The 27,229-nt window shown below is 32.4% G+C and overlaps 3 protein-coding genes across 3 annotated transcripts; 1 reads left to right on the forward strand and 2 right to left on the reverse strand.

The window, feature by feature from the left end:
* Positions 1 to 18: 18 nt before the first annotated feature.
* LOTGIDRAFT_161769 (hypothetical protein) lies at positions 19 to 5,268 on the forward strand (the record flags this gene model as incomplete). The annotated part of the gene is made up of 12 exons (XM_009057674.1): positions 19 to 84; positions 338 to 448; positions 921 to 989; positions 1,327 to 1,426; positions 2,051 to 2,167; positions 2,347 to 2,441; positions 2,702 to 2,826; positions 3,061 to 3,284; positions 3,484 to 3,594; positions 3,879 to 3,935; positions 4,625 to 4,731; positions 5,146 to 5,268. 12 exons carry the CDS (start codon positions 19 to 21, stop codon positions 5,266 to 5,268), a joined length of 1,305 nt encoding a protein of 434 aa, XP_009055922.1.
* Positions 5,269 to 5,640: 372 nt separating this feature from the next.
* On the reverse strand, positions 5,641 to 11,456 carry LOTGIDRAFT_161770 (hypothetical protein; the record flags this gene model as incomplete). The annotated part of the gene is made up of 7 exons (XM_009057675.1): positions 5,641 to 5,825; positions 6,044 to 6,165; positions 6,531 to 6,680; positions 6,936 to 7,035; positions 7,540 to 7,627; positions 7,763 to 7,933; positions 11,367 to 11,456. 7 exons carry the CDS (start codon positions 11,454 to 11,456, stop codon positions 5,641 to 5,643), a joined length of 906 nt encoding a protein of 301 aa, XP_009055923.1.
* Positions 11,457 to 21,971: 10,515 nt separating this feature from the next.
* Positions 21,972 to 24,887, reverse strand: LOTGIDRAFT_119476 (hypothetical protein; the record flags this gene model as incomplete). The annotated part of the gene is made up of 8 exons (XM_009057676.1): positions 21,972 to 22,123; positions 22,437 to 22,564; positions 22,831 to 22,942; positions 23,177 to 23,286; positions 23,431 to 23,589; positions 23,852 to 24,009; positions 24,222 to 24,329; positions 24,612 to 24,887. The coding sequence occupies 8 exons, from the start codon at positions 24,885 to 24,887 to the stop codon at positions 21,972 to 21,974; spliced, it is 1,203 nt and encodes a 400-aa protein (XP_009055924.1).
* Positions 24,888 to 27,229: the final 2,342 nt, after the last annotated feature.

Here is a 27,229-nt window from a genome sequence, read left to right on the forward strand (position 1 = left end):
CAATATTGATGCTTAACGATGAATAAAAGAGATTTCGGGTCGTTCCATGCTTCAAATGTTCAAGAGCTGTTATCTTTATCAGAGGTAAGTAAATGTGGTGGCCCCAGGGGTATATTTTTCAAGTGAGGTGAGGTTGCGCTGTTGACTGCATATGTATTCTATTCTTCTTAGATATTTCAATAAGGGCCCCACATTTTCAGTCTGAAAACTTTTTCTGAAATGAAATGAATAGGACCTAATAATGAACTTCGAAGTCGATAAGGATGTTTAAAGTCATTTAAGACACTCTTACAAAAATTTATTCACTTAGAACTTACCTGATAACATAATGCTTTAGGAACAATACCAAGCACCTTTACTTCCCGTTGACAGCGGATTGTCCAAACTTGTCACTGGAGATGATTTTGATTTTGGCGAAGTTGCGAGAAGAAAGTATTTTTTAATTGAGGTGGGTATGATGTATGTACCAATCTGAGATTGTAATCTTACACATCCCAAAATAAAACATTACAAATCAAACATAATATAGCACTTACAAAATCCGCTTCCAAAATGTCATATTTCATAAATTGCAAGGAGGTTATTTTGATCAATTCGTCTTAATATGTTCTAATATCAGCTGATAGGGTTCATTTTAGCCATCTGTTACATTTATTATATTGGAATTCAACCAAAAAAGTATAGATTTCAGGCTCTTATGCAATCTCCGATATAACGAGGTTCGGCATCAGCGACAGTCTGAGCTTTACGGGTCACTTTTGAAGGGCATGAAAACCTCTGGTCTTATTTGGGCCTGAAAAATGCTGAAATCGGTCTTTATCCGTTATCAAGGAATATATACATTTCGGTCAACAATTGGTTCATGTGCAATGTGCAAGTACAATAAATAATATATTATTGAAATTTCTGTTTATCCAAAGGAGGATTGTACATTTTTAAATCATGGTGCATTTGGTGGTGTATTGAAACCGGCTCTCGAATATGCACAGGTAACCATCTTGCAATATATCATAACTTATATTAACATTCAACAAGTGGACAAAAATAACATACACATTAGACTCCTTACTCATTTCCTGACTACAGGAAATGTCCATTTTGTTTACATAGTTCACAATCTAATGGGACATGATGACCTGCGTCTGTGAAACCCTACAGGAGTTAGTTCAGCTTTTACTTTCTCATGAGTGAAGTAACCTTATTTTGATTGTAAGAGATGATCTATGGCTGTGTTCAGAATAAAATTGTCTTTTTTTCACCTTAAGTCTAAGACTTCTATTGTCATATTGTAAGATTATGAATCTAATATGTCGTTCTGGTTTACAGAAATGGCAATGCTATGCAGAAAAACAACCATTGAGGTTTTATGATAGAGAGTTGTTACCATTACTTGCTGATGTCACAAGGAATCTAGCTAAATTTATAAGTATGTTAATGATAATTTGAAAGCACCATCTACAATTGCCTTGATAATTTGGAAACTTCTAACTTGTTCTTTTGACAATTATAGTTGATACGAAAAACTATCAGACGACACTCGTCAATGTCTGGAGCCCGACGAAACAAATGATTTGAATCCAATTTGATGGTAACCACTTCTGCGATCAATGATTTTGAAGATGACAGAACCCGTGTATTTACTTGTTCATCTCATTATGTAGAGTATAAAAGTAAAAATTCGTACGAGAAAGACAATTCCGTTTATCAAAATCCCGTCCAAAGCATGGCAAAATCAAGAGTAATTAGCCATATGCCATCTCCATCCACTATCTTTCTTTCAGAGGAGTATCAATGGCAAGGTCCAATCAAATATTCCGACTAATGCATGCTTGTCAAGATGAAGGATACTATGTTATGGAGTTCATGAATGCTTTTTGATTTTTTGTTTACATTCTCCTTTGTTGTATGTGGAATCCGAGCACTAGTCAACTTATTTTTCACATATGCTAGCAGCATATCAGTACTTTTATCTAGATTGTTCTATTTGCAATTTTGTCATTCAAAAAAAAAAAATTCACAATTGGTAAAATTGCAACCACTTTTATTTCAGACTGTGATGCAACTGATTTAGTATTGATATCAAATGCCACAACTGCTTTAAACTCTATCATTCGTAGTTTTAAATTTGATCCTGGGGATGTTATTCTTATGCTGAATGTAACTTATGGTACGTGTTTTGATTTCTTTTTAAAGACTTGAAATAACCATATATCTGGCGTCTTTAATACAACATGCCAATGAAATAGTGCAGAAATTGTTATCATTCCACTGTTGTCACTTCAGCATACTTTGCTGAACAACATCAAAATAATTGAATCTCAGACGTTGTTTTGTATGCTATTTTAGGAGCAGTAAAGAAACTAATTAAACAAGTTTGTCTGGAAACTGGAGCTATTGTAAAGGAAATAGAAGTTAAATTTCCGATAGAAGGAAATGAACAGGTTAGACTGATATCATTTTTGACCAATATTATGATAATGTATATGTCTGAATATTCGCCTTTGTGACACCAGAAAACCTGCATTGTGTTCAGACCAATTTATTGATAACCAATAAGACATACTGGAAGGAGCATGTACAGTTTGTAAAGTGTTATAGGTAGCTCCGTAGTTTTACTTTTACTACTATAACAAACCAATAAAGAATTTTTATTCCCATCTCAAGATATATTCAAACATCTCTGATTATGTTACTTTTTCAGATAATAAGTCATACGGAACAAGTATTACTGGGAGAAAAGATTACACTGGCCGTATTTGATCACATTCCCAGTAATACACCCTTTATTTTACCAATACCAGAACTTGTACATCTTTGTCATGAAAGGTATGAACTTGTTCAAAAATTGTATATATGTTTTTAATAGTATACTTTTTGCTCGAACATCTTCATTCTTCTGATATTTTTTTGATTATATTTTTTGTATGAAAAATTCTCTTGATATTGACAATGTAGCAGCTTATGTTCATTTCATTCTTTATGCAATGTTAGTGCATGTTTGTTTATGTTCATTGTTTAGTCATGTTTGATTATGTTCATTGTAAATGTATACTGTTTCAGAAATGTTCCCGTGTTAGTGGACGGTGCTCATGTTTTTGGTAATATTCCACTTGATATCAAAGCAATAAATGCAGACTTTTATGTTTCCAATTGTCATAAATGGTTTTGTTGTCCAAAGGGTGCCGCTTTTCTATATGTAAGAACTGAATACCAAGCTACTATTAGACCTTTGGTTATATCACATGGATTTGGGTCTGGTTTTAATTCAGAATTTATTTGGACAGGTATATGGATTATTGTCTTCTCATGTCTACTATTTTTAAAACACATTCTTTAAGTTTAAGGGATTTCTGAAAATGTTCGGAGTATTGACTATCGGTATTAACCTTACCATTTTGAACAGCAAATCTCGAAAAGCGAAAATATGGCAAGGGTGACATGTTAGACCTTTTACCAGTTACAATGTTATGTATTATGTTATAGGTTTACATGACTACAGTGCTTATTTATCATTGTACACAGTACTAGAGTTCTGGCAGAGAATCGGACTACATGATATTCTTCAACATAATCACTGTTTAGCTGTTGATGCAGGTATTATAATTACTCTCTTTGTGACTTTAGTATTTCATATTATGAAATATTATAGTCTTTTTTAAAATTCGACTTATTTAGGAGGAACAGATTCAAAACGGTTGTGAACTACGTTTGTGTGTGTTATTTACATATGGTAAGAATCATACTTAGTTTCGTATGACAGCTTGTCGTGCAGTTTTTTTGTTCGGTTAGGTTTTCACCACAAAGGCTATGTAATATTTGATTTGAAAGCCCACAGAACTAAACCATAATAATACTAAATTATATTGTGTATGTTTCAGGTAAATTATTAGTCCAATCTTGGAAAACACAACTTATGGCACCGGAAAATATGTTTGGTAAGTTGTTCAAAGATACTCTTTTAAACAATTTGATATATCAGGCCTTAAAATAGTGGCTTAGTTCTGCATGAGCCGAGAATTGGTCGGTAATTATTTTTATATCAAATTTCGGGCATTTTTTATGAAATGGGTGGCGTATATTTCTGTCACCCACCTCCGTCCGTCCGTCCGTCCACAACTGCTCGTAAACACTGTACAAGGCACAATTCTTGAATGATTACGGAGAAACTTAGTATGGTTATTAGTAGTCACCCAAAGATAAACCCTATTGAAAATCAGAAAATTCGAACAATATTTAGTATGAGTTATTGCCCTTGCTCTTGAAACGCTCGTAAACACTCTAGAAGGCGCAATTCTTGACGGATTTTGATGAAACTTGGTGTGAGCGTTATCAACCAAAGATAAACTATTTAAAATCAGAAAAATCGAAAAATATTTTAGAATGAGTTATTGCCCTTGTTCTTAAAAACGTGTTCTGGCCTGTAAACACCCTAGAAGGCCCAATTCTTGACAGATTAAATGAAACTTGGTAATATTATTCAGTATTGCCTCGAAAAAGTTGAATATTTCATACTGGTAATTGTTATTGTACTGCCAAATATTTTTATTTAAAATCAAAGCCGCCAGTGGTATATTACCTTGCCTGACAAGCTATCTTAAAATCTGATTACTATTTATGATTTTAGGATCAATGGTTCTAGTTGAATTACCAGCCCAGAGAGACAGAGATAAAATAACATATGATGATGCTGAAGCCATACAAAATACTCTTTACCACAATTATAATATCGAGGTAAGTCGTGAAGATAACAAAAAGTAATAAAAATAACAGACACAAAACAGCATAACATCATCATGTTGTCCGAAACACTGTAAAACTTCACGAAAAGACAGGGTGTTTTGACTGTTTTCAGATAAGTTTGTCATGTACCAAAGACAGCAATTATAACAAAGTGAAACGAAGGCTATAATATTTAACAAGCCAAAATAATGGAAAGGAAAGATTTTGACTTTTTAAACTTTTAATGTCATATACTGACTCAACTCTGCAGATTGCATGCTTGATTGCATTAGGAAAGTTTCTATAATTACTAGAAAGGAACATATTGAGATTCTCAAGAAAAAAATTACAATTGTAACTGATTGATCTGTTATTTTATATTAACATGAATCTGAGACTGTCAATCTTTTTTATTTGATTTTTCAGGTACCAATAAAGGTGGTGGGTAAAAGATTATGTGTCCGTATTTCAGCACACATTTATAACCGAATAGAGGAGTATGAAAAACTAGCTAAAGCTATTCTTGAAATATGTGACTCGTCAAGTTAACCATTTTTCTAAGAATGAAACCCATCAAACCTAACAAAGTCTAATTAATTCATATTTGAATTCGAAGTATCAGATAAAATTTAAAGTATGAATGCTGCGGATGTGGAAAAATCAAACGATATTTTTGGTGCAAAATAAAGATGTTAATGCAAAAGAAATTTTATTCCCAATCCCAATATTTTGATAAAAAATAGTTTTGTATTTCAGAAATATATTATATTTCATTAGATGTACAAAATTTAAAACAAACAGCTACTCATATAACATTTACCAAATTATCACATAAACTTTAACTTCACTTGCATATCCAATCACAACATTCATTTCCTGCCATTTCTTGACGTATATTTACATTTACACGTATTATGTATATCAGAGGGATGTATAACACATTTGTAATAATCCTAATTCTGGATCAGGCGTTATTGTAGGATTAATATCATTATAGTTCTGTTCATACATATTGCCAGTTTGTACTAAGGCTTCATGTGGTACATAATTAGGATCAGTCATTATGGATGTATCAGTACTGATTTGACGCAACACACTCGACATACCTGAAATTTAATTTTCAAGAATGTGAACTCAAACTCAAGTACTTTTGCACAGCACGTTTGTTCAGAGACCTTCAATCGTCATCGCTTACTACCTCTGCAAGAATGGCCTTAAATTTCCATTGACTACGATAAGCAGTCTTAAAAAATGAGAGGAACTACTTTTTGGATTTGAAAAAAATTGCAACGAAGCTCTTTTGCTGAGAAAACGCAATACTTACCATCTCTAAGTGAACACAATATACCATTAGTTGCCCAATCTAATATGGAATAATTAAACGTGTCAAATGTGGCTGATATAACGGTTTGTTTAAATGATTCAAATACTGGACGAATGAAAAAGCTGAACTATTAAAGGTTAAGAAAAATATCTTTAATATTTTACTATAAGGGCGTCTTCTCTCATTTGGTTTAAGTTAGGGAAGAAAAAATAGCATTTGCCAATACCACATCCTTCGGCTGCCAAAAACAGGATTGCGAAAGCCCTTGAATAAAGCCTCTACCTATATGGGTTCTCTTGGGGTCCGACAATTTAGATGTTCTCCCACGAACAACGAAGAATCAAGTCTTGAAGGTCTTATGGAGAATCCATGGATGTAAAATATGGCTATACACTTTTCTTGACGATTGAAATATATGGCGTGAACTGAAAGCCTTCAGATTGTAATCACTAATTAACATAAGATTCTGGTAATACAACTTGTTTACCTGTACAACAGATAATAGTTCTCAAAGGATACAATCCAGAATTTCCAGTTATCTCGAGTACGATATTGTATATATTCTTCTAGTCGATCATCGAGTGTGTACAATGAAGTATCAAAGATATTGGTATGTGGTAGATAGTCCTGATACTGTCTGGAAATAAAGAAAAATAAAGCACCTTAGTCTACAAAACGAATATATATTCAGAGTGTCCATCGGACATGAAATCACATCTCTATCAAGAAAGAAGAAGTTCAAGATTGACTGGAAAAGATTTCCAACGAGTATATACTTTCAAATGCACCAATACTCATTCTAGGTTCCTGAAGCGAAGGGCAAGTAGAAGGTAAAAGTGCCTTTTATACGATTTTTTAATTTGCTGCAGTCATAGTATAGAATTTTACTTACTGTGTTTCTAGATTTAGTTGCTGTATTTCTTGTTGAAGAGATTCTATTAAAACCTTTTGTTCCTCACATTCTGCCAATACTTTCTTACTGTAATCTATAGCTACAAGATAATTTAAATCTTAAGAAAAAGTGATAAAAAAACCAGAACATTTTCCATGTAAAGTGGATAGTTACCGGCAAAAATGCACCGGATGAGCGAGGTTTGGTTATTTCGAAATGAGTCTGCACATGTTATTCCAGTAGATAGTACATACAATTCATTACTGAACTACCATTATTGAACAGTTGGAGGGCTCCTGTCGACTGGCTATTCAAGTATCTCATTGGAGCAAAGTCCCAATATAAAAAAAATGTTACTGTCCATACTACTACACCGCTTATTTTGATAGCGATACTTTTGTTGTTGTTTTTTTATAAATGACGCCGCTTACTTTGATAGCGACATTGATATAATTTTCTGATTCACGGTAGAGTCATTCATCGATAAATCATAGTATTAGTACAGTAAATTATTTTTTATTGAAAACTGATTTATACCCTTCCGGCATTGCATTCTAAAAAAATATTATTGATAAGTTTGTTATTTATTTTCTTCAACATCTACCTTTAAATAAGATGTCTGATTTGCTGTCTCTACCGGAAGTAACTTCGCCATGTTTTGGCACCATGTTTTTCAATGTTCGGAAACAGTTCTGCAAGTGGAAATATCAGTTATGAAAATACGTTGTAAAGAATCCGATGGCAAAGTAAAGTTGAATTAGTTTCGCAAGTATCAAGAACTATTATTCATGAGCAGATTTTTTGCCCTAAAATATGCCACCATTTACCTGTATTTTGCCTCTTCTTCTGTGCTCAGCATTTATATGAGACACACGCTTATGTCTGGGTATAGGATTACGAGGTCTTCCACATTTTCTTTTGACTTTGATAGGTGTTAAATTGTCTTTAGATGTATGAAGTTTTGTTTCGGTTTTAGTTATTGATGGTGGTACACTTCCCTGCAATCAAATACATACGTATATTATTCATTATGCTATATACTACAAACATTGGCATACATTTATAAATTATATAATAGATTAATTAAAGTTAAACTAACACGTGTCCATATAGCCAGTGGCGGAGGCAAGAGGGAGGGGGGGGGGGGGCAAAAATCTCATAACTAGGTAAGAAATTCGAACAATCTCAGATATCTCGTTCCCTCTCGGACGTAAACCTGGCTCCGCCACCGTACACTGAATTGTACTCTAAATGTGTCTGCCAATTCAAAATGTACATTATAATATATAGAAAATTATGATGTTAACAAACTTATATCATATTCCAAGCGATTAAATGTAAAAGTTTTAAGTGTGATTTATTTCGTTTAAAATTTCTATTAAACAAAAAAAAATACTCAAATGAAGTCAGGTATATAACTTTATGTACAAAAAAGTGGCGAAAAAATAACCTTTCACAAAAGATGATCCTACAATGAGTATATTATTTACGACTCTCGTGATATTTTTACATCATTTTATTGTTTCCATTTCAATAAAACGGCAATAAATGTGTCAAAAATTCGTCGCAAATGCTACAGAAATGGTCAACACTGTTTATTTAATTTTTGTTAATTCAGAAATTTGTCGCAAGAATATTTAATGGTTTGTAAAAAGTATATTTTGGGTGTTCTGCGCCTGTAAATTGATAGTAAAAAGGTTAATAAAAAATAACTTTATATAATATTTAAATATTTTCCCAGCAGGATATAACATCTCTCCCATAACTCTCTGTACATTATACCATGTAATCATATACTCGTACCTTAGTAGAATTGTCAAGGTCAATTCCATATCTCAGCAATCTATATATATTAATTATGCCCAGGTTTTGATCAAAAAAGGAATAACTCATTCTGTGGTTCAACTAGATCCCCTTCTCGGAAAATTTTACATGCATTTTTTTCCCGAGGGCCCCTAAGTGGTTGAGGCCCGTGGACTTTTTTTCGACCAGTCTTATATGGTAGTTGAGCCATTGAACACTTTAAAATATTGTCAACTCTAGCTCGTTGCTTCTTCAATTACTCACTCCGTCTTCATTAGCCCATATGGTGCAGAAAAGTAGGACGTAATAACTTCATTCATTTTATTTTTTTAAATTACTCACTAACCCATATTCAACTTCGAACTTATCCGTGATCACCCTCATAAGCATAATATCCTGCAGTTTCATTTTAATCGGTATTGGGTGTTGTATAAGATACTCTCCTTTACATGCCCTAGTCAAGGTCACAAGATAACATGCATCTATCTATCTATCAAATGAAAATGAAATGAAATGAATTCAGTTTTACCTCCTACTTTTCTGCACTGTGTGAGCTAATGAAGACGGGCTATGCCATGCTGGGTGCAATGAAGGAAATTTTGCCAGGACAGTGGCAGCAGGAAACCGGGTTGAAGGTATAATCTCAACCTATCTATATAAAGGCTTGAGATTAAAACTCTAGGTTTTTGTGAAACAAGTCAACATAGAAACGTCAACTCTGTTCGAAGTTTCTATACGAGACTACGCTACCGACCAAGTTACCAAAATCCGATTTTTTAGATTATTATGTTAGAATGTGTACTCAATAATAGTTGAAGATTGGACAAGCCAAGGTGAATTAAAGAACACATTGAATTTTTGGTTTATGCTGCCATCTGCCCAACGTTCAATCAGTGTCATTGAAGTGCAATCGCATCATATTATTATGATAGAATAAAATTGACTTTTGTGAAGTGAAGTGATTCCTTGACAATTCTTTACACGTTTTCATTTCTAAGAAAATAACTTCCATAAAAACTTTTTATAATGTTAAATTTGTATATAAAAATTAAAGTATATAAAAAACCAGCAGACTCTACAATTAATAGTGTCCATGTCAAAACACTTTCTTGTAGAGTCAGCAATACCACCAGACACTACCTTCAGTTTGTTATAAGCCTGTTATTTGAGTTAAACTGCTCCTTCCCTTTCTTTCTTGATACAATAGTTAGAAATCAGAACTGATACAATCTATGCAGTTGTGCAAACAGTTTCAATGCGATGTCCTTTTCTGAATTGCCCTAATTAAAATTTTCCTTATTACTTTCAAGTTAAAAGTTTACAAGAACGAAGATCTATACTGCAAAACACGTTTACATTAACGTAAAATTGTTTTGTCTCTAAGATTCACAACAATTTTCTTATTTTATCAATAAGTTTCTTGATATATGACAATCTCTTCTACCAGCGTCATCATGACAGTTTACATTTTGCTTGACAGTAAATATTCGTTTCTGAATTTGATTGAAACGTAGTTAAAGCATAGTTCTGGTACTATTCTAGAGCTCCAAGCCACAGACATTTTAAGGGACCGCAAACTGCAATTTAATGTTGAATCTGATTTCTTCCAAATTCTTCCAACTCTATAAATAAGCCTACAGTCCGATACAGATTAACCCAAGACTTATACTTCATAATAAATACTAGTTAAAACGACCCTTTAAACATTTAAATCAATGCCTCTCAACAAGGGAGGAAGTCCCCCAGAGGAAGGAATTGGAAGACTGTGGAGAGGAATTATTGTCAGATGCATGGGGAAATTGGAAGGAACTGAGATATCGGGGAGGAAACGAACATTTAGCCACAGGGTCACATTGAATTATCTCAATATGTGGAGTATGATTTTCTATCCATGGTTAATCGTTGAATATATTTTTTTCGAGTTAAATACGTTTCAAAATCACTGATTTACTATGGTTAGGAATGGATTTGGAAGATTTCTTTCGAAGAGGAATGATCTCACTGAGGTTGAAACACTGTTTAAAATGTCATACTTGATGATATAACACTACCATCAAAGTGGACCAATGTGGGACTCAATGTGCCCACTGCATCTTGTCAATACTAGTGTGTACTTTAAAATTAAGTTATTGATTGCTAAGGTTAAATAAAAGAATTTTAAATCCCATACAAAAATAAACAATTATATAAACACTGTTCACAGCTTGCAATATATAAAAGCTTGCAATATGCCAATTATTCTCTCAAAAACAAGAAAATATCACTTCATTAATTAAGAAACATAAAAAATATCTTACTCTGATTAAATCTTGGAGCATTTTTGATTCAAGTGTTATCCACATAGTTTTATGCCCTTGATATGAGTATATACATATAGCCCACGATAATTTAAGGAGTTAGATACTACAATGTTATCGAGACTAGTTGACCCGGCATTCTTTACAATGTGCCCTTAAAATACTACACGTTTATGTAATTATAAGGTCTTCGACTGAATAAATTTCCAAAAAATAAAATGCTTGAAGAAGGTAATGTCTTTGTTATTCTTTAGTATTTAACATGGATAATTCAATTAGCACATCCGAAAATTGTAATTAACAAATGGATTAATTAGACAAATTAGCATACCTCAATAGAGGTTGAATCCTCTTCTCCAAAATTAAAATCCACATCATCATCAAAAAATGTCAGATGTGTTGTGAACATATCTTGGTTCATGTCAAGCTTACTAGTGTCTATGTCATTTATATCTATATCCATTTATTTTATATTGTTGCATACGGCACCATTCACTGAGCGAAAGACCCTTACTCTCTTATAAAACACATAGACTGTAGGATATTAAAGGGAAAAGTTGATATGATGATACATGAAGCTAATTTGACACCATCTTCTATTATTTTCTACGTTTTTGTACCCAATACACAGACCTACGTCATAGTGTTAATGCCTTTTGTCCCTCTTATTGTGATTTTATTTTATCTAGTTTTAAAATTTTCAGCATCGGTATACACTTCAAAAAGACAGTTTAATATTTGAACATGTGCAAATTGTTTTAATTGCTATTGAAGTCAATATGTAAAATTTATCACTTGCTTAAATGTTTAATTCACATTTTGCTTATATTGTCTGTAATACATCTTATATGTCTATCTTTCATTGTTGTCAATCTTCGTTGTCAAGAAATCTTGTAAAGCTATCTTCGGCCATATTTATCAAGCTTCAATGTGTAGCCATCTTTATCAATTTTTTAGCATGTAGCTAACGTTGCCAAGCTTAAATACGTGAAGCTTTAAGTTCTAATATGTAGCTAACTTTGTCAAGCTTTAATGTGTAGCCATCTTTATCAATGTTTAGTATGTAGCTAACTTTGTCAAACTGCAATATGTAGCCATCTTTATAAATTTTTAGTATGTAGCTAACTTTGTCAAGTTCCAATGTGTAGCCATCTTTATAAATTTTTAGTATGTAGCTAACTTTGTCAAGCTTTAATGTGTAGCCATCTTTATCAATGTTTAGTATGTAGCTAACTTTGTCAAACTGCAATATGTAGCCATCTTTATCAATGTTTAGTATGTAGCTAACTTTGTCAAGCTTTAATGTGTAGCCATCTTTATCAATGTTTAGTATGTAGCTAACTTTGTCAAACTGCAATATGTAGCCATCTTTATCAATGTTTAGTATGTAGCTAACTTTGTCAAGTTCCAATGTGTAGCCATCTTTATAAATTTTTAGTATGTAGCTAACTTTGTCAAGCTTTAATGTGTAGAAATCTTGTTAAGCTATCCTCATTAATCTTCATTAGGTCATCGTTGCAAATGTTAAGCTATATATGTTAAGCTTTATGTTAAGGTATCTTTATCAATCTTTCGTAGGTTATCGTTTGTAAATATTTAGCCATATTTATCAAGCTCTAATGTGTAGATACCTTTGTCAACCTTTAGTGTGTAGCTCCTGTTGTCAAGCTTTAATAATGTTTAGCTACTGCTGTTAATCTTTGGTCTGTAATCTGTCGAGGTTATTCATGATATTTAAATGTTCATGTTACTCTTTGATATGTATCCGCTGCTGCTGGTCTTAATATATGTGTACTTGTTGCTGCTTGGGTTACTGTCAGTCTTTAATGTGTATCTGTAGCTGCTAGTCTTTAAATGTATATATTGTGTGTGCTGCTAATGATGTATATTTCATTATTTTAGGTAATGAAAACCCTGTATATTATCGCCAATGGGTCCGTGTTGCTGCCAGTTATGGTGCTGCTTCGTCCTTTGGCGTTTGGTGGGCACCTGCTGCTCTCAGTCTTTAGTAGCTTTCGCCCTGTAGACGTTTTGGTGTTGCTGTCAGTGTTGTATTTGTGTTTGTGCTCCTGCTACTGCCAAGCAAGTATAAAATAATTTTGTCTAAGGAAGGACTTGTTTATTAAAAAATCACATTTTTTCTCTTCTTATAAATGAATTTCTGGTTATAAATGTGAAATTTTGTAAATCTAGATAATCAGACTATTCGGGCATTTAACTTATAGTAATCTGATATATTAGCAGTATTGTATGGTAATGAAATAGAGAAATAGCAATGTCTTATTATTTGAACAAGAGTTATATTAGGTATCGGATGATAATTTATGTTTTAAGTTTTCATTGTTCATAGCTGTTCGTTTTCATACCACAATACATTTTCATATCAATTCACATCAAAATACATTGCCTGGTGTTTAGCTATTTGTTTGGGGATTTTTAAACCAATCTTATCATCTTAATGTCGTCCAAATGAAATTCAAACCATCTGATACAAACAGATAGCAAATCCCAACTTTTTGTTTCAAGTTTAAAGCTATGTATAATGTTTCAATATTGGAATTCGAGTAACATTTTTATCCAATTGAACGTATTGTAAAATGTAAAAAATATAAGAAACGAAAACTAAAACGTTTTCGGCTATCACATTCACACATATAAGGCCTATATTAGGCATGCGGACACTTGCAAAAAAGGGCCATCAGAGAAAACAGTTGAAAGCATGTTGGTGTATGACAACATATTCCATGTCGACGCTTTATTGTTTTTCAGACCATAATTGGTCATTATTTTTGCAAAGTTGACGTGTATGCCACAAGCCAAAGTATAATCCTTTTGTTAAATATACCAAGGATATTACTTTCATTTTTCAGTGACCAAGGTTACTTTCCTCTTGTTTCCAAATGATGAATAAAACAAAATCCATTCATATACATATATTTTTCAAAAATGTCGGATTAGACGTACGGTTGAAATTCTATGAATATATTATATTACAACTGTAATGTAACATGTAAGATCTAGGAATCTCAACAATCATTATATAGTTACCTAGACACATTTGACAAAGCATTTAACACAGTTTAAACTCAAATTGACACCTGTTTGTAAGGAAAGGAAAAAATGTCTGGAATTGGGACACGCCGTTAACAAAAAAAGACCTACATCGCTCAAATCAGTTCTTCGCATATTTCTACTAGAAAATACTTAATAAAAATGTTAGATAATCTTTGTAGATTAACTCTCCTTTTATAAGCAGTAATATTTCACAGTCATCAACCTATGGTGTTCACCAGAATCAATTGAATCCTTTTGCTCCAGCTTGTTTTTATATGAGAAATTTGGAACAATGGTTTCTATACTTCACGTGCGAGGTTAGATCTCTTCAAAATTGAAAAACTGAGTTAAAAAGTTTTATTGTCGACATCGTAAAATCATTCAAAATATGACAAATCTGTGATATACATGTATGGTTCCATATCTACTCAGGGCTCAACAAAAGTAATGTAAATAATCTTAAAATTAGTATCTTTGACAAATTTCTTTAAATTTACCTATATAAAAATTCTAGTAATTTAAATTGAATTTAATTACACATTTTTTTCATCTAAGATTTTTACCATTAACATATTACAGTGGCCGTAGTCGTTATCGTAACGTCAGATCTTATATTGATTCTTATAGATTAAAGCTTTACTAACTGGGGTATCTGTAGATTTGCTGACGTCTATGGTAGGTTTGTGTATTTTATAGTGTCTTAGTAACTAATGACCAATTGATGGTATGTAAATGTATTATTTGTATATTAATTATCAATGTTATCTGTATATTCTCATCTGTCATACACACCTATTCTATTCTGACTACCGAGGTATCCACACATTTCTAGTTTTTAAACGTATTTCTGAGGAAATTATGGTATTTACAAAAATGACACCTTTTAATATCACAAGTGTAGAAATCAAAATGCATATACTTATATAACAATTAAAGAAGGGTGGTGTAATTCATAATCAAAATGCATAGACATATAACAATTAAAGAGGGGTGGTGTAATTCATAAAGATAGCTTGCCAGGCAAGGTAACATACGCCCACTGGCAGCTGTCAGAAATGATAAGGCAGTCTTTAGTGATAAAGTACGAATTTTCTCATATCAGAGAAATTTTATTAGTTTGATTCAATGATATATATATTTACGTCCAGTTATTTATGCTGAGTAATTCCACAAAATTTTCTAAAATCGTTATCAAATTGTTAAAAGTGAAATCGTTGAAAATTCAAACTTGACCAAGATCTCACCAATATAAATAAAAAGACGTAAAACTCTATTCATTTCATTTCATTCATCATAAAAATAACATGAAATCTGTAGTCTCTATTGTGTTTATGAACAAATTTTGAAGCATTTTATCTAAGTCAAGGACAATAAGTCAAAAACCGTTCATCGAAAAATCGTTAAATTCGAACTTGACCAAGATCTCACCAATATACAGGGGCGACGGCAATATAAGTCCACATTTCCATATGGGCGTATAAAAATCACATGAAATATAAATGATCACACCAAATGTCATTAAAATCAGTTGAAAATTGTAGTCTCTATTGTGTTCACAAACAAATTTTGACGCGTTTTTCCTAAGTCAAGGACAATAACTCAAAAACCGCTAAGTTATCATAAATCACATTATTGCATTAATCAACAGAGTTAATATATTAAATTAATATCCTATAAGTTCGTGGTTAAATATGATCGACAATGTTCACAATAGAAAAATGGATGATAACTTTAGCATGGCTACCCTGAAAGGTTCTCTTCGGATAGATTGTTAACTGCCAATTTTCACCTCAAATGGCGAAACTCACATTATATAACTAATATAAATTTTGAAAAATAAGCATCCATACAATAACTATCTGTGTGGTTCATGTTGTGTGTTTGTGTTTTCTGTACTTCCAGAGATATTTAAACAATAAGCATGTTTCTCAAAATTCTGACTAGGCCACTATTTAGTCAAGACAAAGGACCAAGTTTAAAGGTTTATTCAGTAAAGTCTTCACTGCCGTTTTAAAAATCTAAATTATTGTTAGATTTTCAAAAGTCGGTCTAAGTCGGAAAACTATGTTTTCATAATTTCTGTGCTAATTTCCTTTATGTAGAATTACAGAATGTTATAAATATAATTTCCCTTTTAAGTGATTAGATAAAAAATAAATGACATACACAAGTGAACAGGTTATCAACTAATTTGACCTTGAGAGATTTAAGCCATCAATCAATCATAGCTGCTCACAACGTTTATCATTATTATCAATCGTTTTCTTTTTTCGTCAATGAATTTGCTTGCCCATCTATATAGATCCATGCAAAGTCAATTGGGAGCCAACTAGGTTTTAATTGGTTGTGATAAATTGATACATGGATTCAGTGTTTAATTTCTCAAGCTCTAGTAATGACTTGACCAGAGTTTATTTTTTTGTTTGCAGACAAACCAGATGTTTTATTTCATTATACAAAGTTTCACTGATAGCTGTGTTGCGCTTTAGTTTGGAAGCAAGTACATCCCTTTAAACTCTATTGAAATCCCACTCTTAAGGAATTCATCAGATGTCACCATGCCCTCCAAATATGATGATTATACAATAACTTGCATATAAATCATGATATAACAAAAGAACGACGATCTCTGGCTTTGAATAAAAATGACATGATACTTTTTTTTCTCAAGATGGGAAAAATTATTGTAATATTCGGCAGTTAACTTTTGAATGTAAACGCAGACATATAAGTTAGCTGTCATTGTCGAAATGAAAGATTTACTGTTGCCCTTCTAACATATTAAGGATAGATTCTAAGGATATTACTATAAAAGTGTCATTGACGCAACCATTCTCTGATTAAAGTATTTAGATAACATCACATTTCTCGGGTTCATTTTAATAAAAATGTTATATTAAATGGTATTTTATATATCTTGCGACTATCTTATCAGCTGATTATATTTCACGGTAATCTGAATCCACCGTAAAAATCTACTCTAAGGTGATAGTAAGAAAAGATGTCGAAATTTTTTGGACAAACTTTCTTGATCCAGATATTATCTGACATTGCAACCTAGAAAATATAGGACCACATAACCTTGGCAAGGTTTGCTTTTGAGAAAAAATGGAAATTTTCGTAATTGCTCGCATCGATAATAAGTATCAATATGAATTTAAATAATAAGCGTTTCATTTTGTGTTTAGTTGTGAATTACTATGTCTATGAAAATATTGTAACCCGAAACCAGTATGATATATTAGAATCTATGCTATAACCGATATAAAGCAGTTTAAAATAGGTTTTCAATGTTAATCAATGAATATTCCAGAATTACCCAGAACAACGAGATAGATATTTAGTGGAGTAACCGACAGAAAAGGAATGTATTTCTGGACAAACTTGATCAGGCAATGTCGCAAATAGCGTTCAAGCCATCATTCAACAGAAAGATTTTTGTTTCATTTTACTAGGTAAAGTCAAAATCTTTTATTGAAATAGTAGTCTCACTACTTTAGAAAGTTGAAACTCACTAGTGAGGCGAGGTGTTCAGAACATACTTCAACGTAGTAGCACAAGTGAGAGGCAAAGTCCAAACACTTAAATATGAAAGCTCGACCCCTATTTTCCTTAAGACGAGTTATTGTGAGCGCCTATTCTGGGCAAGCTTGTACTAGAATCCAAAGAATATCTCAGGGGAAACAACTTGTGTTAGAATATTTAAATATTGTTAGAGTTTTAAATTAACGAAATATCTATTTGTTTCCGAGCAAACTTCTCAAAGAAAGTGATTTCATTTGGCAAAAATAACGTGATGTCAACCAGAAAACTCTTCGATAAGGACCTTCAATTTTGATGAGATGATGAGTGGCATGGGTATTTGCCAATAATTTGTTTTTAAGAAAACGAAAATAATAATGTTAAAAACATGCTGGAGTATGGTGAATGAAAATCATCTTTGTCTTAGATGATTTACTGACCATGTTCGAATAAGCTGCTGGGTTTGTCTTCACCAGAATGTCATCAGGACATAAATAATGTAATGATAGAAGTAACACACTGCGTCACTTCTTAGAAATAATTCTATATGGTAGAGATACACGAGTTTTGTCCCCTTTTTGAAGATCCTTGTCTCCTCTCCCATTGTTACTGGAGTTTATCAACCTATCATATCTTCCAGTTGGAAGAGTTCGTGTTAGCTCTCGACGCTTTTACATTTGCAGGTAAGGAACACCTCATATAACCTAATTCGGCTATTTTAAGCAACAAAGGGATGGTGTTTTCATATGCAATCTTTTAGCAGGATGTAAATTATTTACTTTTTAACAGTGTTTTATGTCCACCAAATTGAAAGTTGTAACTAAAATAACTTTATGACAATGAAGTACTATATTCCATCATATCAGATGACTATCAGTTACAGTTCTGTCGGACACATTTTCCGGTTGACCTACTTTCGAATCAGAAATTAGTTGGCACAGTTATTTCCTTTAAGTGTGAAATATTTTTTAGCGTATCGACTTGTACATCATTTTTTTGATTGCATGAAATTTGACCGAGCGTAGCCTCCCTTGATGTAAATCAAGGACTCAGGCCGGTAATTCATTTGCCATATTTTCCATGTTAAATCACGAAATTCAACCTTCTATAACTTTTACCAGAAATCTCAGAAAACTTTTCAATATGTCACATGAAAGCCTGACTAATACTTAGTTTCTAGACAAAAATTCAATATTACATCATGACCATGAAAATCTTGTGCTAGCCAAACTGAAAGTAGACCACTAAATTTTTCCAACATCGGCTTGACTGTTAATGCACTGTTTTCACAAAATCTGAAAGAAAATGCAATTTCAGACATCAAATTCCAAATCTAGACCAAAATTAAGTCAAAAATAGCCATACAAAATATCCAAAAGGGAGGGAGAAAGAGAATTTCTAAACGGACTACATTCTAAAAATAACACGGACTACAAATACAATCATTTACATAAAAAGTTTTAGGGGTCTGAGTCCGCAATTAATAATTTAACTTTATAATATTATCCCCCCTTGTTTAAGGAAATTTTTATTTGTAACGATCTGTTTACGATATTATCTGTAAAGCTTACTTATTAATAGGAATGATCAAAATAATCCACATAATTAAGAATTTATACAAGGTTCACAGTGGTATAATAGCCTATATAAACTATACATTTACACTAAAACCCAATCTATGTAGTCAAATTCCTATATTCAATAAAATAACGTATTCCACACTTTTTGATATTATATTAACTGTGGTATTAAGTTTTGGGGAAGCATGATAGTGACCTACCCCGTAACTAAGTTGAAATATGAACAGTTATCTATATGGCATTCACGTAGGCCTAATTATTGCCATCGACCCAGTAAGCTTACATTCGTCGACCGGTCTATAATCCGTTTATATTGAATGTCAGCGTTTTAATCCGACTTTGGTAAGACATAATAATAAAAAATAATAGCGATATTGAGATCCATGTCAGCTTCTCTTTAAAGAGATTGAATTTGACGATGTTTCGGTGAACGATTTGAGACAAGCATTGCTAAAGCACCTTCATTGTTAGAAGTTTAAAGGGACAGTTTCGTCATTTTTTATTTTTTTGACTTATTGTACCTTAGTCTCAGCTAAGTTATTCTGTAATAATTGTCCTTATAAATCTATGTGTGTCCAGAATTATCCTCATCCTTTTCTTGAGACTCTGTTATAGAAAGTACATAGAAATAGATAGTGAAATTCCTTGTTTGAGATATTTGTGAGGAATTTTGCGATTTGCGTACTTGTCTAAAACCTATGAACAATATTAAATATATTCAAGATCCAAATCAATCGCCGAAAATTACGAATCTGTCTCTTTGGTTTTTCATACTAATTGGAATTGATGGAATTTCTGATGTTTCAATGAATGGCGATATTGCCGGGCTGTTTTAAAGCAAAATCTGCTTCCATACTTCAGAGATTGATGTGGTCTCGGATGAATTTGTTTATGTTAATGTGTTCCGTTCTAGTGCTGCATATTTTGTAGGGCATTGCCTTGATAAGCACTTTTATAGTCGAGTAAAATTCTTTTCCCTGCAAGACATGTTTTTAAAAAAATCCTACCCATCTTACCTGTATTAGTCTCATTATAATCCAATTAATTTACATGGTAATTTTCTAATATAACTTATTATATCCTATCTAGTATTATCAATATCCATGTTGTGATTATAAGTTAACTGAATTTCTACGTGCAGTGTAAATATTATTTGCTATTGTAAGTATTCACCAAGGCACACCTGTTTGTTCTGGACTTGTTAAAAAAAATTGCTTTATGAAAATTGCTCAGGAAGAGAGTAAAACATGTGAGTATAATAAAATGGCACTTATGATATGAAGTAAGTGTTTGTAAAAAAGTTTCTAAATATAGTACGTAGATTAGACCTCTTCATAGTTAGTCATTTGTTTAGAGAATAGTGTATTAACAGACAATATATTATATAAAAGAGGTGATAGTTGGTGTAGAAACGTTCAAATAATCTCATCTATCAACATTATGTCAGTCAGATACTGTGTAATGTTAGATCTCCACATGTAAATTGATAAGTCAATTGTTCAACCTGATATGACCATGTCCTATTGGTGATACGTTTCTAATCCTTTCAGATATTGTTTTCAAACTTTATTTCTTTTACTTTTCAGTTTATTGCTTGAAGGAATGTTTTTTCACTAAAGCTACACTTCAAGATCAACATACCTTAAAGTAGCTTTCCGAAAGAGAACTAATGGGTGGTATCATTACCTATATGAATGCACGTTCAATTTTACTTTTGAAACTTTGCGAAGAAGGGTTTTATATTCATCGTTAACATACCTTGTGTAAAAACATACAACAAATTCTCTGTACAATCCACTTTATCCATAAGACAAAGTAATTATTGAAAAAATATTCATAATTACGTAAGGATAATTACTTAGTTTAATGGATTTATGGAATTATAGAGAGATTATGATATGTAGTTATTACATTGAGTAGGTCATAAGACTAGTAGGCCCTATCTACCCTTATTGGCCAAGTTTGAGAATTTTAAGTCAAGTTTATGTCACATGTAGTTTGAGTTATCTAGACCTTTGAAAAAATCTATCAAAATGGATTTTAAATTTGCGTGTTGTCAAAATAAAATTTTGTTCTTGATCCTTCCTTATTTATCTAAATCTAAAACTGATAATATATACATACTTATTGTCAACTACAGCGCATCCAATTAGCGATTCTCACATTATACCTTGCCACTTTTGTACCTGGCACGTCATCTTTCACGCTTCGAAAGAAAGTAATGTTTTTACATACCCATACTGTAGCAACGCCTTTGGTAAGGTGGTTATTGTGAAACATTTTTCGCATGATTAATCGTTATGGCCACTGAGCTTTCTTAAACCATGAACAATTTATAAAATCGTTTTGTGAAAATAATTTTTCCAACATAACATGTATAAATTGTATGTAAATTGTAAATATATATTAAATATAAATCTAAAAAAAAGTTTTATATGGAATCAACTGCTTTTCCACCTTCGTTCCTGAAATTAAAGAGTTAATTTAGATCAAAAGCTAGCTCATACGTCATAACCTCTATTCAAGCTCACAAATATTTGAGGTGTATTGTGACATTAGGAACCTCTTTTATACACTAGTGGTTCTTTTTCATAAAAGCACACGTGGATAAAATGAACAATGCCTGCTTTAATATTAAATATTACCAAGTTTCTTAATCACCAAAAAGATACTTTCAATATCCATAAAACAAACAAGACAAGGTCGGGAAAATCTTTGATCATTTTTAGATGTTGCAGAATGACAGATGCCATATAGGAAGTGTTAGTGACCATAGTTACTTACCTATAATCCCATTCACTGATACCCCATCCAACTACACCATTTAATTGAAATTTACAAAATCGTTCATATATTTTAGCATCCCAATTTTCACCCATGTAAAATACAGGACATTCTATTACCTCTATATCTAGTTTATATTCCGTGGTACCTGTCAAATTATCACAATCATGCAAATAACGTAATGCAATCAATATGAAATGAGTGTGGTTCCTGGCCATGTATTCTCCAAACGATCTTAGCGCTAGGATGTCCAAGAATCAATGTTGGAAGATAAGAACCTAGGACATCCTAGCGCTAAGAATACGTGGCTTGCATACTATTGTTACGCTCAACTGAAGTAGATTAAAAGAATGCAAAAGTTGAAAGTTCAAATACTTGTATATGCGGTCCAGTGGCTCTACCCTAGACTATAACGAAAACACCTTGAGCTGATTTATAACAAAATTAGGATCAAATAATACCTGTGGTAAAATTGAAGCTCAGCTGCACCGGGGGATTACCATCATCACCAAAATTATACAGTTCAAAATCAGTACTAGATACGGTTTCCATGCTACCATTAGGTTTAAACACGTAACCTATAACTAACCTAGCATGAAGAATAATAAGGAAGTGTGAAAAATAATTATATCAATTGTTGCTTGCTTTGAAATGATTTAGAGATAAAAACAGAAGATGATAATATTACATAGCTTGAACAACATTTTAGCTACACGAAATAGATGATAGAGCTTGACAATATTGTGGATATGAAGACTTTAGCTGATATATTTTTTTATAACGAAGGCAAATGAAAACAAACCTAGCGTTAGCATGTGTCTTACACATTACATAACATTCTTAAAAACAATATACCTCGACATAGTTGATGGCATACAAATTACCCCAATACACGCTGATGTTCCATCAACAAAATACATATACTGTATACCATATCTATGAATGTGTTTCCAATCACGAATATTACCTAAAACCATTACAATTTACTATGGAAAAGCAAAATAATCAACAATGTCAAACTTTACAATGAACAGTCCATTTACAGGGAAACGAATGGGGTTTTGTTTTATCTCATAAAAAGTTCTAAATGGAAGTTGTTTGTTTTCGGTCGCTGTTTAGCACATTTTCCATTGCGATAATACAAACACATACAGAAGTTTCTGATAATGATTTTGCTTGAATATTTGCATTAATTACTAACCATAAGAATGATCTCGAACACCCTGAATCTCAATATGATAAGTATGGTATCCCTCTATACCAATATTACCTTTTATTTCACCAAATTGCTCATAATGTGTTTGGTGTGCTCTGAAAATAATCATTTAAAACTTTATACCCATAAATTATTGAAGAATGATGGTATTTATATTCAAAAGTAACATGGTTATAAAGGAATTGCTTGATCTCATGTGTGTGTTTGTGTCTGATTTTAAAAATGAACTGATTACTCACTTTTGAAGAGTGTTAAAATACTCCCGAGACCACTTTTCTCTTGCTATAGCATCAGACATAACATTCGGGTTCAGATCAGTATCAAAATCAAAGTATGGTGTTAAACAATTCCACTCTAATTCAAATGAAACTGTTAAATATTTGTTAGTTTCTTCCACCCTAAATTAGAAAAAAACACCCAACTTGGGATTCACTGACAAAAATCAAAGAACCAAAGAACATATGAATAAAAAAAAAGGATACAATTACGTATAAAGAATGGTTAGGAAGAAGGAATGACGACTGAATACCATAACCTATGGATTAAGAGATATTTATACCATAAGGAGAGAATAATACTTTAGAGCTCCGATGAAAAACTGTTGACAAATAGCTGTGTACAAATCGAAAACATCAATATAAATGCTAGAATCTCTGTAACGAGCCCACATACCTTAGTTGACCATTAAATGATAATTTCCATTTCTTCATTGGTTCAACAGGTTTCAGTGTTAGCCCACCTGCTGAAAAATGTTTTGACTTTCCTACTAGGTTAGTGTCTGGCTGTGTTGGCATTTCTAATAACCCAATTCCTGGTAGCTTAAATAATTATAGATGAATATAATATAAATGGAGTGTGATGTACGTTTGTTGGTTTGTGTTAATTGTGTCTTTAATTTGAATATATTATGAATTATGAAATAGTAATATATATCAATGTTCGATTAAATTTTATAATTGGTGATCTCCCCGTCCATAGCGAGTATGAAACTGGTGTGTCAGCTAAAAGTACCAATATTTAATTGTAATACCCTTAGTATAAGAATAGTCTGTGTTAAATTGTTGTGTCTTCTTGCTGTAGCTAAAACCATATAAACACCATCTTTACTTCCACCATTAAAATATACAGCATCAACAGCCTAGAACACCAATTAAAGAGAAACCAAATTTACTTATACATGTAACCTGGCCTTCAATAACTGAAATTTATTCGCTTAAGTGCCATTATATACTTGTAGACAAAAACGGATCGAGTGTTTATTCTTTAACAAAAGGGAGGAACATGGTCGTATTCTGGTCCGAAACACATTACCGAAATTTGTTCAACCATCAAAGACAAATTTGTTTAACATTCGTATTGTTCTTGTTCTTGTTATTGGAATCTGGATATTTTGATGCAATTGCTCATTTGTTTTGCTTACCAGTGGATGGTCATGATTCAAGGTCTGAACTTTGTCCATTTCCCCTGGTGATACCCTTGATCTTAACCCATACCCAGCATTATTATTCTTGGTGCTCTTTGTTAATCTCTTATTCTGGTAAGATCGTAACCAGAAAATCATTCTAAATATCCAGTATTTCAGATAATACCACCGTCCTTTCTGTCTGTAAACACCATGTATAGGTGATCTCTCTGGTATCAGGAGGTAGAGAGCCAATATTGGTAAACAGGTTAAAAATATCATCAGATAGATCATGATGACTAGTTAACAGCACTTATTATCTGAATTAATGACAGAATAGTTTTATTGCGCTTAAGATTGCTGGGAAATGTGTCAAAGTGGCCAACAAAATTCACAAAAGAAAACGAATCATATTTTTTTTAGAATAAATGGAGTTGGCACTCACAGAATGATCCTCTGATGCAAAAAATAGACGATTAGAGAATTATTAGATAATATGATTGAAGCCACTTCCATTTTAATTTATAGTATTATAAAACATTGAAAAACATAAACATAAAACATCTCTTGTTAAAGAGAGGAATCCTAGGCAAAAAGCAAAAATTAAGATACTTCGTCCCTTTCCACCACTACTATTTGGGCTACACGAGAGTGACAAGACGCACCATAGATTTCAATTTTTTGCTTTCCAAATGATTCTTTGTGTAGCCTAGAGATAAATTGGGTAACATTGATTCCTCTATATTATTTTGAAGGGTAAAAACATAGATTTTTACCTGTGAAGTATTCTAAACCTAATAGCTTTTTACTTGCACTTTAGTACAAAGGTTGATGGCGTCTAAAACCAGTTCATGGAGTATAAATTTATCAATCGTGTATTACCTGAGCTACGTAGAAGAATGCATATTATGAGGAGTACAAACTGTGGTATGTATTTTTTTCTATTGTATTTGATGATTACTTGATATGAGGACATTATGTTTAAACTCTAGCTAATGCAAAATCGTTTGTTGCAATCTAGTCCGAAACATCTGCCTCTGTTTATATCACGTCTGCAGTTGTATAATCAAACACAGCTGATATTTTTGCTCATCCAGATACCGTCAAAACATAAAAACATCCAGTCCATTTTATTTTCATGGGTATCGATTGTAACACATTTAAAGGGTTTGACTAGTGACTCAATGATGAAAAAAAATATTTATTTTGCAACTTAAGGTTAATTTTAAATAAAGTACACATTTAAGACATTGTGATACTATGTCGGGAAAATTCTTTTTTTTTTTTACTTTATTGTGAATAAACCAAATTGCATAATTTTAATCTCATTAGATTTTCATATTCTATTGAGTGATTAGTCAAACCCTCAAAATTTCTTTTGTAGAAGATTTACTTGGATATGTCCCTTAAGTCTCGTCGGAGCTATTGTCTCAAAAGAAAATTTTCTACCAATTCCGTACGTCAACGAAAAGGTTTGGACTGCACCAACTGATCAAAATGACCTCATTGCCCTTCAGAATTAACAGTGTGAAGCAACTGTTAGTCTTGGCATGTTCAGCTAGTTGATCTTTCACAATTCATGTTGATACCACGAGGTCCGTCAATACGTTTCTATTGGTTAACTACTTTTTCTAGCTTAGCTGGCACACGGCGTCGGTCCTCACATTTCTGGCCTTCAAGCAGAAAATATAGGATAGATATTTTCCTCCCTCTCGAGACAGAAATGTCAATAAAAATTCAGCGCACACGAGAGAAACAGCTCAGCACCCACCCCTCTTGAAGCTAGTTCCTCTCGTCTGCTGCATGGGCACACTCCGGTAATTCATTTGACATCTGTTTCCATGTAAAATCTCAAAATTCAACCTTCTATAATTATTTTCCAGAAATCTAGTTGAAAACTTTCCACTTTCCAAAAATTCAATATATCATGAAAATCTTGAACTTGCTAAACTGAAAGTAGACCACTACATTTTACCAACATTGGCTTGACTGTCAATGCACACAAAACGACTATTTTTAGAATTATCCTTCCGCATGAAAATCTCTCATCATCTCACAAAATTTGAAAGAAAATGCATCAAATTCCAAATCTAGACCAAAAATTAATCTAAAATAGGCATACGGAACCCCTAAAAAGAAGGGAGAAAGAGGATATCTAAAAATAGCACAGATACAATCATTAGAATAAAATTAATTACTGGGTCCGCATGCTGTACGTTTATTGATATTTATAGGCTGTCTATTTTTAGACAGCGTGATTCCGGTTGTGTTTGTTTACCGGAAATATGATGCCTTCTAGAATGTTTAGTCGCACTTGATTTAAACTGCGCATGGTATTTTAGCGTGCCAGATCCTCCATTCGTAGTAGTTATGAATTATTATCCAATGACAGCCAATGTCGGTTTTCCACGTGCAGTGTGCAAGATCGTAGGGTATAAAAGCTCTAGTATGTTAGCTCATATATCGTTCGTCCTGTACCATGGATTCTTTGGCACATAGTTTGTATTTTTTGACGTGAGTTTTAAGAACTCTGATCTATCTGCTCATTAAAATTGTTCAGGTTTTAGGTGTTATGTTATGTAATTTGTATAGATATGTTCACCGATATTGTAGCTATTTATAATAAAACTTTTGTT

Source organism: Lottia gigantea (assembly GCF_000327385.1).
Source record: "Lottia gigantea unplaced genomic scaffold LOTGIsca_31, whole genome shotgun sequence".
NCBI lineage: Eukaryota > Metazoa > Mollusca > Gastropoda > Lottiidae > Lottia > Lottia gigantea.